This window comes from Pelecanus crispus, chromosome 2 (genome assembly GCF_030463565.1).
Source record: "Pelecanus crispus isolate bPelCri1 chromosome 2, bPelCri1.pri, whole genome shotgun sequence".
In the NCBI taxonomy this organism is placed as follows: domain Eukaryota; kingdom Metazoa; phylum Chordata; class Aves; order Pelecaniformes; family Pelecanidae; genus Pelecanus; species Pelecanus crispus.
Window position 1 is genome coordinate 129525099 of NC_134644.1, and position 13863 is coordinate 129538961.

General features: G+C 34.8%; 1 protein-coding gene across 1 annotated transcript in view; it reads left to right on the forward strand.

Moving 5' to 3' along the window:
- SNTG1 (syntrophin gamma 1) overlaps positions 1-13863 on the forward strand; it is a 155227-nt gene that overhangs the window by 69795 nt on the left and 71569 nt on the right. The window contains exon 11 of the mRNA XM_075705063.1: positions 9326-9364. Coding sequence (XP_075561178.1) covers positions 9326-9364 — 39 coding nt within the window. The remainder of the gene's footprint in view (positions 1-9325; positions 9365-13863) is intronic.

The following is a 13863-nucleotide window of genomic DNA, read 5'->3' on the forward strand; positions in this document are numbered from 1 at the left end:
CATTCTTAATGCCAAGAAATTAGTAATTCATGAGAGGTTGGGGAAAATTTTGTTGATTCTTAATTATTCAAAACTCTTCCTGTTTAAGGATTATAAGGTCATCTCCAAGGCAAGAAAAATATAGCATTTATTACTACTATGCCAATTTAACATTATTGTTGTCAAAATTAAAATAGTCCTCAAATGCAGTTCAGTATTTAACACAGTGCTTTAAAAAAAATGTCTGAGTTTGAAAATGGTTTCTGCAAAAAATTGTACCCTACCCTTTTTGATACTTTAACATATTCTACCCCTTGTCCTGCCTTTCAACCATGGTCCCACAGATACACAACTCTTTACACCACAACCATATCACTCAGTATTTGAGCATCCCTTTTCAGAAATAACAGAAGATACTTGAGAAAACCCATATTTTTGAGGACTTTTGCTTAGTATTTTATAATAAATTCTTAGTTATGAGGTGAAATTGGAGATAAGTAGAAGGAACAGCATTCTTTAGAAGGGAACTCAATTCAAGACTTTTCAAGCTAATGGCTCAGCAGCTTGTTAAGAGAAAGAAGGTTAAGGAGACTCCGGTCTTTCTTTCTTAAGGCAATGCAGGTTTATTGCAAAAGAGTTTCTCATTGAAAACCAGCTCAGAGTATAACTGAATACAGTGCTAGAGTGAGTCTGTGATTAATCTGAATGCAGAGTACAGTAAGCCCTGTTGTGTATAAGGAGGAGGGACCAGAAGCATTTTACAAAATATGAGGACATGACCTTTAAATATAAAAGTACTAAAAAATAATTTTGTAGTGTTTCAAGTGAGATTTAAAATGATTAGTTATACAGATGAATGATGAGCTTTCAGCAGAAACAAGTACTGAAAAACTAAGGTTTTTATACCTATCTCACAGTGACATATGAAAATATTTCATTTTTTTCGTATCAAATTTAGCAATTGTGTTCATACATAGTTCATTATCATGTGAACCTAATGTCTCAACAGCTATTTCATATTATGTCAACCAATTTATTCAAGTAATGTAATACTAGGTGATTTTTTTAGCTTAATCACAAGCAGTTTGTTATCTGGTGCTGTCAGCAAAATTGTCTCATAAATATTGCTGTTCTTCCTGAGAGCTCCAAGAGAATAAAAGCATGTAATTCTTTTAGACAGAAAAAGTGAAATGTGACACAATACAACAAAGATGAGGTGTTCCTATAATTTTATTTTTAATCCACTCAAACCGAAGTAAAACTTGGGTTGGTGGTGGTGTGGTGGAAGATATGATACCTGTAAGGACTACAGAATGCCTCTTTAGCTTCATTGTCTCAGGTAAAGGTATTTGCCTATGCCACTGGCAACTGGCCAATTTATTGAACTTTGCCAGCAGGAATTCATTTAGACTGATATGATATGGTATAAGTATTAAATGTATTTTAAAAATCACTAGCTACATTTCTACAGGGCATTAGTTTCCGTCAAGAGGGTTAATTGTCTCATGTGTTATATATAATTGTGTAAAATTCCCCATTTCTTCTGCTATTTTACTACCCCCTTTGTCTTATTAAATGCCAGAGTGTGATCTGCAAATGTTATCTCTACCAAAGTGAGGAGTCCTGAAATAATGCAAACCTTGGCAAACTGTGAACTCTTCATGGGCAAGGTCAGAAGCCTGCCGACAGACTGAGAGCATAGGAACAAAATAGGTTTAGCTGCAGTGCATAGGAACAAAATAGGTTTAGCTGCAGTCCAACAAACTGCCTCTCAGCCTCTCATTCTGTTTCAGCCACGTCAGAGTGAAAAGACCAGGTTGGGAAGAGGGACCTAAAAGGCAAGGAGCCATGTGACTGACTAAAGAAGCAACTCAAAAGCTGTGAATAGGACTTTTAGGGGGAAGGCAAATGAGGAAAGTAATGAGCTTGAACAAATATACTGCATACAGAGCAAACTGATGATGAGCATATAAATTCTGTTATGAGGCATTTTTCTTCCAGGACTTGCTAATGGTGCTGGAAACTTTAGATGGGAACCAAAACTATAGATGTATCAATCCAAATCTTAAACTGAATTTGTAGGAGTTATGATTTGTGTTTCCTTTCCTAGAGAAGGCTGAGGAGAGAGGAGGATGCCTCAAGTGGAGCATACCTGCTAGAGAAATCTTTTAAGGAGTAGGTAGAGAAATTACATGAGAAAGCTGTCAAACTGAGTGAAATCTGGAATCGGTGGGTGTGGATAAGATGATTGGCAACAAGCCAGGAAGATCCACAATAGCACCTACTGTGAATGAGGAAAACCTTGCTAACAAGAAGTTTCTACTTGCAGGTCTTCTTCATAGGGAAATGGTCCCTTCTCAGGCAGTGATCCATTACAAAGCTGCCCACAGTAACTGAAGTTTCAAGCCTAATGACAGAGTGGAGAAAAAATAAAATTAAAACCTGGCAGGCTGGAAAAGCTGTGAGATTAATGATCACGCTTCCCATGAGGAAGAGATGTGTTGGTCATGAGTGACTCACTCCCGTGTGTGATGAAAAATTCTGTCTAGTGACTGGATATAACATTGTGGGAAGCTGCCTGTCTCCCAGGAGCTTAAATCTGAGAGATGTTGCCAGAGCCAGATGACAATTAACTGGGACTGCTCATTCGTGTGGGCATGACCAATTTCTGTGTGACTCTAAGCAGATTAAAAGTGACTACGAGACTCTCGGAGGAAGGCTGAGGGGGTCAGAGCTGTTGTAATGTGCTCGTCAATCCTCCTGGTCATGCAGGAAAAATGTGTCCTACAGGGCTCGTACGCAGAAGCAGTGTCACCAAAGAGGGCTTTGGCTTCTTTGCCAGTAGCATGAACTTGCAAGGAAATACAGGTTGCAATGGGACTGCTTAGCCTGAAGAAAAGAAAAATGTTTCAACTTTAGAAAAGCTACACAAAGCGCAGGCAGTTTCTTCTTTGTTTCTGTGATGGATTACATGAGAAGTAATGGGCTTACACTGCAACCAGAAAGAGTCTGTTTTGATATAAGGAAAACGTCGAATGCTAAGTAGAGCTGTACTTGCTAATAGATTGACTCATAAGGCACTGAGAGTGCCATCATGGCAGGACTGTACAAATGGGTTGGGCAGACAGCTTTGGTCTATTGAGTTGCTTTTCAGCCATATGTTTCTATTCTTTTGTCTTATCATAGAATAAACATATCCATATCAGTGCTTGCAACTGCATTCAGAAATTCTAGGATAAGACAAACTATGGCTACCATTAGACTAAAGTTTTTCCTCCATTTCTTTGGCATTTTGTGAAAACTTCTGAAAATAAATACTATGTGCTAGGTATTATATTATCTAAATGTTATGTTGTAATGAAATTGTAAATTAAAAGTAAAATTGAATTTGGAGTTATCTACATAATTTAATTTCCTTGAGAAATCAGAAGGTATGAAATCTGATATTTTAAACAAGGAGAGACATATGGATCAATTTATAACAATTTAATAATCTGTTTTCTGCTGGAAGAATGCCATGAGTTTGCTTATTCTGCAGTAATAACTGGTGGACAGAGGGGCTAAGAGCTGCAGACCTGTTAATCAACCATCTAAACCAAATAATCAACCATCTGATTGATTATTTGCATTTAGATAATTATTCCCATTGAAACCCATCCTTGTAAAATACCAGTCTCATCACCTTAAGTGCTGTGTCACTCTAACACTAGGTACATACAGTACATACTCATTTTTAGACTTGATTTTTCCTTCATGACCTTAACTCCCTTATTAGCTGCTGTGAATTACCAAAATTGTAACACTTTCCAAATGACAAAATCACCCAGCCTTCTTTTTTTCTATATGCCTGTTGTCTTGGTTTTCATCATCCAAGTTTCATAACAAGCACAAATATAATGCATTAAATAAATGTCTGTCTTGCATACTGCATTTACCCTTGTAAACTATATATATCAGCTTTGAAAAAAATTATTCCACCTCCAAAAAAATTTCTGACTAGATCAATGACATTTCTTAATCATATCTAGCACACTTGTTTAATAAGATTATTTTCCTCTTCAACAGTTTGTATATTCAAGCATTTCTCATGGGTATATAGACAGATGTGTATTACTGCCATGATTTTGTGAAGGAGAGTGATCCAGGGTTTTCTTCACTGTGCTCTTACTTCAAAATCTAGTTCTTTTCTTTGCATTAACCTCATTCTTTTTACAAGTGCAGCTATCTTGAAGCTCTGGGGTGTTGATATTTTGATCTAGTAATGTGTTGAGGATGTAACTGCTGCTTTTGCATTTTGTCATCTACTAAACCAGCCATTATGACCTGCTACTCCTACCATATTCTGAACTTTGAATGTTAGTTTGCTGTGCTCTCAGTCAAACTAAACTAAAGTATAACAACTCAAGCATACTATTTTAAACTAACAAATGTAGTGCAGTTTGGAGGTTTAAGATCCCACAATAAGTCAATGATAGTCTGTGGAAATGAATTGTAGATTTCTAGTGGCAAGCATTATCTTCCAACTTGTTTTCCTGTTATATCTTTCTTGTAGCAGTGAAAGTTTTGAAAGTTTAGAATTTCTTTTATTTAATTTTTAGCAAAAGTCCTAATCACTATTGTATAGAGGATGGATATAGCAACAGCTAAGTAAGACATTATTGAAAAATAGGGTGGAATTTCAACAAAACTTTCCTTGAATGTTGAGAATTCAGAAAAAAATAATAAAATATGTATTCTGGAGGCCTCTGATAACTTCTAGAGCCTAGTATTTCCAGCTGTAGAAGATATATGAGGTTTATATTTCAAGTATTTTGAATACAAGCGACTTAGAATTCATAATTTAAAAAAGATTAGCTAGGGGAATCTGGAATAGTTATATTTCAGATGGAAGTCCCTGGTATTTTCAAAGGAAGTCTGGATTGATAGTTGCTAGGAGCACTACTTCCTTACTCAGGAATCTATGTATGTTTTCTTAACAAGAAGTAAAATGGATTTGAATACCTATGAAGTATTCAGATGGATTTCCATTGCAAACTGTTTTTCTTTGGTGGATAGTAAAATTGTTTTAAATTGCAAAAGAAAGAGTTACTCAAGAGGAATATATTTCACTCTTTTGTGAGTAGATGTTTTACTGATGATTAACTACGTCAGCTTTTCTACTCTCAGTGTGATTGATACTGCAGTAATCATACTCCAATGAGCAACCACTATTATGATATAAACCACAATTATCCAGTTGCATTTCATTATCTGAAGCAATGCTTCTTGTATCTCCTTCTGGGTCATTTTTTTTCATATTTTTTCAATTCTTATTTTTCAGTCTTTCTAGTAAATATTCACTAGTTTCTTACTTTCGGATGGGACCATAGTAGCTTTTTCAAGCACTGGCTTTCAGTTGTTACCACTGTCTCTTTAATAATATGCATGTTTTTGCTGGTATTTTAATTATGGAGATTGACTGTTGTGAAACTTTGTAACACAAGTATCTTCTTTAATGAAGCACAATAGCAATATTATCATGAAGGTAATGTCCAAACTTAGGAATAGGTGTTAAATATTGAAGGATTAAATCAAGTCATGCATCTGTTAAGTTAGCCTTTTTTTCTTTTTTTAAATTTAAGTGAAAGTAATTGCAGTTCTATTATTGGAACATCACAGATATGTGAAGACTAGGTTCTGTGCTTTTGTCCTTAGGGGTCCCACTATACTTTCATGTAAGAGGCACGTATCTGGTATTTATTTGTAATATCCATCCATTACTGCTGTGCTGGTAGTATTCAATGCATCACTGAATCTTTTTGAGTGAGAAAGCAAATGAAAGAAGTTTGAAGGTGTGCAGGTTTTCAATCATAGTTCAGATGGCCAGTTGTCCTTTGATAGTGCTCTTACATGCCATAAATTCATCATAGAATCATAGAATCATAGAATGCTTTGGGTTGGAAGGGACCTTTAGAGGCCATCTAGCCCAACCCCCCTGCAGTGACCGGGGACAGCTTTAACCAGATCAGGTTGCTCAGAGCCCCATCCAACCTGACCTTGAATGTTGCCAGGGATGGGGCCTCCACTACCTCTCTGGGCAACCTGTTCCAGTGCTTTGCCACCCTCATTGTAAAAAATTTATTTCTTATGTCTAGTCTAAATCTATTCTTCTTTAGTTGAAATCCATTATTCCTTGTCCTGATAATAACTGTCAATATACAAATCTTTTCTTTCCGTACATCAGTTCAAGACCTCTGTTAGTAATGACATGTATTCAACTGATTTGTTTTTTTGGGGGAACATTCCTGAGTCTTACTATCTATCCTTTGTTGTCTCCAGAACTATTTATCGAATTTATCTGCATATACGGAGCTCACCAAAACATGCAAGCTCTCTGTATACTTTGTACAACTGGCTAATACAAGAGCAGTCAGTAGCATACAAGGAAGCTTGTAGAATTATAGGACTGCTTTCCAGATGAGACCTCAAGATTAGTCTCAGGCCTTTCTTCCTCTACGTATATGTAGGTTTCAAAGGAAAAGTTTTAGTTTCGAAATGGATTAAGATGATCCACAAGAACTTTAAGTGCTAATATTGAACCAGAACAAGGATCCATCTAGTTGTGTGTCTGGTGATAGCAAAAGTATAGTTATATATCCATTTGTCTTTCCAGCTTCTTTTTTTGTGTCCTTGTGTGCCACTCTTCATTTTTTATTCCTCTGGATAAACACATCTTTCTAAAGAATGTTCTCAGAGCGCCTGCCATTCTTTCTTAGTGTAGTACCTGCCAGGGTGTTTTATTTTAAAATATTATGTGCATATATGTTTGTAGTATGTTGTACTGGTGTACTCTGATGAAAACAAATGTTATTCATTTGCACCAGTCACATAGTGTTGTGTGCTGTGATTGTGCTTAACAAATAATAGTATTGCGATGAGTTCAGTAATGTTATGGAAGACTGAAGGAACATTTCTTTTTTAGATAATCTGTCAAGTGAGAGAACTTTTTTTTTTCTCTTTTCATTTGTGAAAAATGTTTACATTTAGATTTTGATTCTTAAGGATTGGTGGATCTGGATCATATGTAGATTAACTTTACTCTGTATTTTGTAACATGCTGGGAAGAACAAATTTCTTTCTGTATTCTCAAGACAATATATCTCATAATCCTAAAGATCAGTGACTTCTGCTGCCTAATTGTAGAACTTTTTTGGTTTTTATGTAAAGACCTATATTTATGCATGTGAATGATAAACATTTAGGGTGTTCATAAAACTAATCACACTTAATAATTTTTAGTTCCAGGTAGAACTGAACACCTATAATGCAGTTTGCAAACTATAAAGTAATTAAAAATAATGCATTTCAAGAAATATCCCCATACTACCTGAAAGATAAACATGATTGTTTTAATTCATCAAAGTAACAACAGTTAAAACAACTATGCAATGTAGGTGTGTAGATCATACTTTAAAAAATGAGCTGGAAATTTGTGAATGAGAAAATGATGTTTGGATCGTGCATTTATATTTCCCAGGAACATTTAAAAGTACACAAGGCTCCTAATGTACTTTATGTCTGTTAAAAAAATTAATCTCTATATATGAAGTAAACAAAAATATTATCAAAGTATTTAATACATTAACTGTAACTTGCCCCTAAAGAGATATTTTCAGAATTTTGTTTAGAATGGTAAAATCTCTCTTTCTTGACAATGTTCTTTCATAACAAATTTTTCACAGTATTGGCTGTAGTCTTTGCTTAAACTAGAAGGAAATACACAGTTTTGACAAGGATTTTAATAGCACCTGCTAACACAAACAGAGATTTAACATGCTGGGGTATTTCATGTCAGGTTTAGGAATAAATCCCAAAAGTCTTGAAATCATCTCTGTTTTTCTTTCAAAACCCTGTGTTTTTTCATCCACTTTTTTCTTTTAAGAAATTATGTAAGATAGTTGATATCTTATAAAGTGTAGATTCATTTCATATTAATACTTTGTCCACCAAATGTCCTAGTTCCTCCAATGCTTCCCCTTAACTTATGTTGAAGAAAGGAGGAAAATGAAGCTGATGTACATGCAAGAAGGGAGGGTGGAAATGTTCTTCTGACACTTTTGATTCAGGATACATTTGAAAACCAACTGAAATTTCTTGCCAGCATGTTCTTGACAGTGAGAATTAAGCTTTAATAGCGAACCTGTGGGATGTCAGTGACAGACTTACAGACTTGTTCACTATTTGCATGAAGAATGCAAAGAGGTTACCACTGCAGCAAATAGTCTGTTTTTAAAGTCTGCAAAACACAGTGCCACACATAGCTCTGCATATAGTTGTTTAGAGATGATATTGTAAACACTGGAGGAAATTCAGTGGTGATTCTTTTCTTCTAAAAGGATACCATACATTTGGTTGAAGCAGTGTAAATGTTGCACTGTGGTTTCAGGGCTCTCAGGGCTATATAATTAATTCCTACTTGACAATGTCTTTAATTTAAAAATGTGTTTTACTCATTTACTCATAGCTACAAAAACAATTGTGAAAAGTTAACGTAAGAGAGCAAAAAATAAATTCTAGGTATTAAGTGTCTGTCATGAATGCACATGGTAGATTTACTAGGTTTGCCCAAAAGCTTACAGGGCTTATACTTAAAATAAAAAAGAACATTTTTGTTTTACTAATGGCAAGAATGGGTATGTTCCACACTTACTTCTCCTTGTATTGGACACTTTTGTGTCAGAAAGCTGGCAATGTTTATTTAGATGGAGTCAATGATCTGCGGGGCTAAATACAAACTCCTCATGAATCAGGTGTCTCAGACTGGTTTTCTTTTTACCTAGGCATATTGTTGAATGTTTTAAGAAAAAAAATACTTGAACAATTATCAGAACTGATTCTGCACACTTGATTTTGCACCTAGGATACAAGGGTAGAATAAGGGGTGTTTCAAAGGCTATTTCAGGCCAATTTTCCATTATTCTTTAAGGAAAGGAATTTGCTTAAAGCTTGTGACTTTGGTGGATGGCAGTAAGTTGTTCTGAATTACTTATATAGTTAAATCCTCTAGTTTATGTTATAGCTTCTAATCAGAAGACATACTGTTGCAGAATTCAGAAATAATTTTGCATGTATTCTTTCCAGTATTCTGAACAGCAGAATGAACCACACAGTGACTGCAGAAATGTCCCATTATTCACATGAGCTTGTCAAAGATTTCGGTCCCTTTACTGCAGGAGATTTTCTTTTTCTTTTTTTTACATACATAATTTGGAAGGGAGTATCTGATATAAGTCCCTAAAATGCAATGGTTTGGGTTTTTTTCTTCTAATGACTGAGTAGTAATCTATTTCTTTATTCATTTTTATAGATTAAAAAAATCAACAGGAATTTTCCCGTAAACCAGCAGGTAAGAAAAAGAAAATTTGGGGTTGTTTCATCTATAATTCTGATTTCAACTGTATTTAATTGTGTGGTAGCTGTGCATTATTCTGGCTCAAGAACTCTCAGTAGATTTTCTTTAGACAGTACCTTGCTGCCTCAAAATAGGTATTTTTTTTTTTTAAGTCAAAGGCAACTGCAGTTTGTGGTCAAAGTAAGATCATGCCTAATATTTTCAAATTAGCCTGTTTGATGCACATATATATATATATATATAAATGTTTTCTTCAGATTGCATCTTACCAATTTTACTATAAAAAGGGGAATGAGATTGTTATGCTCTACAGAATTAGCCAGTATCCATCAATGTTCTAAAATTCTAAAAATGTATGAATTCTATTGTCCAAATGAAGGCATAAAAAAATAATAGTTGGACAAGCTTATGGAGCAGGCCAGTAGCAGAGTTTTGAGCAAACTGAATCTTCCGACTGTCTCCAAGTTCATGCATCCAAGAGTTGTGTGTCTCTGTTTTTTCCACAAATTTTTTTTTTTTTTTTTTTTTTTTTTAAGGAAGCAAACCTACAGGCAGCTCAAAGTTAGAGGCTGAAATTCTGAGGTTCTAGTTGCTAGGGACCATAGTAAGAATGGATAACAGCCACACCTCCTCAAAAGGATCAGCATATATTTTAGAAAACTATGTAAACAAAGCATGAATAAAAATATTCAGGGTAAAGCTCACTACACTGTAAATTGATCAAAGATTTGTTTGGAACATAGTCTGTTCCCATACTACAGTAATGCCATTAATTGTTCTCTGATATAGCACAACAGTTGAAAATATGACCATTTTGTGGTAGGCTACTTATCACAGAGCACATGTCTAGTAAATTAAACCAGTTAATTAGGTATGCATGTGTTGTGTTTCACAACTATTACATAATGGGGATTTCTCTTTAAGAAACTCATAATAAGGAGAAACAGAGAAATCTGATTCATCAGAAGGAATAAAATACTTCCTTGTAGAAGGAGAGAAATATGTATAGGACTAAGCTGTAAACTTGCCTTCAAGAGGACAGTTTTGAGGAAGAAAAAGTGCTTTTACCTACCTTACACCACATCTTCAGCCAGTCAACATATTTCTCAGTTCCCTGTCACTGGTCCAACTTTATTAATATGGAATTATTAATATAGAATTGTGCTGAGTGTAACTCACAAGGGAGAGGGTATTACTGTTTTGTTCACTGCTTTCTTCATGAGAATGTCCACAAATCATAATAAATGAATGACAATAACAACAACAACAACAACTATATGGGTATGTATAAATGAAGTTAGAATAAACAAAACATAATAAACAATTAGGTACATTTTTATTTGCCCTTGATTCTCAGTTCTTCATCTGCACTACAATTACTCAGATTTTTAGATACTTTTATCTCACTCTTGCCTCCCAAAGTCACAGAAAGGAAGTGGTTTGTCACATTCAGCAATTGAAGATAACACTTGAATTTGGGCATTTTCAGAACAGTTTCTATAACACCAGTTGCTGGCAGTGGCAAAGAAATGCTCCTATCTCAAATGAAGGGAGGCCAAAATGCCTAGTAATAAAAAATAATTAACTAGCGCCATTTTCACTCTCATGATTTACTATGGACTTATCTCTTTGCTTTTATTACTATAAAAAAGACAACAAAAATATAAACAGCAGTTATAATGTCCCACCAGGCTAACATATTAATTCACTGATCTCTTGGCACGTGTGGTCAGTAAGACATTTTCCTCTTCATTAGAATTCCATTGGAAAGCAAAAATAACTTCCTTGGCCTGAATAGCTTGCTGATCATGTTATCTGTTAGGCCAGCCTGCAATTAATGCATTCTCTCATCAGCACCAATCACTGTCTTCCAAAGGAATTGCCATGGACCATTTCAAGAAAGTAAGCCAAAAGATCAAACTGAAAAAAGAAAGGCTGATTTGGTGGGCAGCAAGACTGATAAGGTCTCACTACCCATCAAATACTGGAAAAGAAAAAGTTTTTTTGATCTGTGGATGTCCTGAAATTTTGGTTTTGCCTTGTGTGAAGAGGGTTGTGGGTTTTTTTATTGTAGAAGCAGCTAGGAAATATCACCTATTTTAAGTTAAATAAGGTATTTCTGAGAAGAGTCAGAAAAAACTACACAGATGTAAGGTTAATTTCTCTCTTCTGATATTCAGCAGACATTAACATGATATGCAGGGAAGGAGCAGGCCTTTTTATTTGTTACATTAACACTTCATTATTAAATTATCGTCTTGAATACTTTTGTCATCTTGACATTTATTTTCATAAAATACATTTTTGTCTAAGAGGTTGAATATCTAGTTTTAACTTCTTTCTGCAAGCACATCATGAACTCTGAAACCAATCTGATTGGGATTTTACTTCTAGACTTTTTCTTACAGTATATCTTGCCTAAAATGGTTAGTCCAAACTACAAGCGTGTTGCCTGTTTAGGATGGAAATGCCTCTGTGTCTTATTGTACACCCTATGCATAATGTTCAATAAAAAGCAGTAATAAGACAAACTTTGACAGTTTTTAAGCACCTATAATGAAAAGTTTTCAAAGTCAGTTTATTGAAAAACATCAATCAACTAAGAATTTTTAGAGTACTGTCTTTAATCAATACAGGTGGAAAAGGTTTGTATGATCACGTGGCTTTTCACTTCTCCCTCAGCGACAAAATTTCTACAGTGTATTTTACATTTTTTCCCTGCGTATCTAAAAGATTCCTCATAAATACCAGTAAAATTCAGTATTGAACCTTTTCTCTCAAATATCCTCCTTTTGCTAAATATCCAATTACTAAAGGGATTAATATCTTTCTCGCACTTAGATATTACTAGTATCAAAAATGCATGTGAAGGTTTTGACTTTATGTCTTTGTCTGTCTAAGCAAAATTTTCCATAGATTTCTCCATCAACAGTGGCAACATTGCAAATTAATCTTTTGACTGTTGTCTTCATCCTATTATGCTTTAAAAAGAAAAGCGTATTTAATTTCACTTAATGAATGCCCATGGTTTTTTTATGAGCACTAGCAGGGTAATTGAAGGTTATCATCACTTAGCATTTTTGTATATATATGTGGTAATACATATATATAAATGAAATTACTATGTGTATATATATCTGTATATATATGTGAATTTTAATCAGTTGTTAAAGGTAAAAGGGGGAAGGCAGTTGTCAAACTAGAGTGAAGGATCCAAACCGGTTGGAATTCCTTTATGAATATATTCTTGATTTGGAGAAGAAAATATCAGCACAGACAGATCCATTAGCATTATAATGAGGAAACAAATGAAGCTACATAGGTGTGGAAGTTACTGTAACACTGACAGTGTTATTCAAATGTCTCAATGTTGCAATAAGTTAAAAAGAGAAGAGAAAAAGTGATTAGAAAAGTCTTCTTGACTACACATAATGTAGGAGCTTTCCTTTAAGGCAATAATTGTGAAAGTAGGTTTGTCTGGAAAATTATTAGAAAGATAAGATACATTTATTGGAAATTAAAAGTTCAAAGATGATGAATATTGATAAGAAAGTGATAATTATATGGCCAGCATGCAGCAATAAAAAGTTCTGAGAATGGTGTTAATATGTTTAATAGTGGTGGAAAGATGATGCAAAAAGTGCTGGAAGAGGACCACACACACAAAATATTGTTGAAGAAGATTGTGGGAGAAGAGGGAAATAAGGTTCCCTCTTTCTGAGCTGACAGTGATGAAAAGAACACTTGAAGGTAGTAACAAAATTAGAAAATTGGTTGTGTTTTTATATTGGTACTAGATGGATGGGCTACATATAGTACCATCTAAGAGGATATCAGCAAGTAGTTGAGAAAAAAAAAATAAATAATTTGGTATTGAAAACATAATGAGTATTTTAAATATGCCCTAAAAATAGTACTATGTTGTGGACAAAATTTCCATAATTCCAGGGGAAAAATGATAAAGTCCTCATAGCAGAGAGGCACAAAGAATAGAATATTTCAAGGTTTCAGCCAGAGGCTTCTCTGTTTGGTCAGACAAGATCGGAGAGGAAACATAGGCGTGTTTTCTTTTCTTGGAACTCATCACTGCTGTTCAGCTGTTACACTGATTATAGCAAATGTCAGCTCCTGCGAGAGCCATCATTAGGCAGGTGAGTTCTAAAAGGTGGCATCGATTTCCCTACTAACCCTTTCCAAATGACAGGAAAATACACCCTACCTCAAAAAACTGTGGTGGTGTATTGAGGACAAGCACTGTCCATTTCTTTTCAATTCCCAGTCTTTACATTAGCCACCATGAGTTTGCAAATGTGCTGATCTCGGCTGAAATTCAACTTGCTAGCATCTAGGGAAATTAGCATTAGATAGTCTTTCTTACAAAATCCTCTGGTCTTTCTCAGGGTGGGAAACCAAATGTATTGCCTCCAGCAACTGGAGATTTTACTACGTACTATAGCCCTCATTTGCTATTCGTGTTTTATTGGAATTTGGCA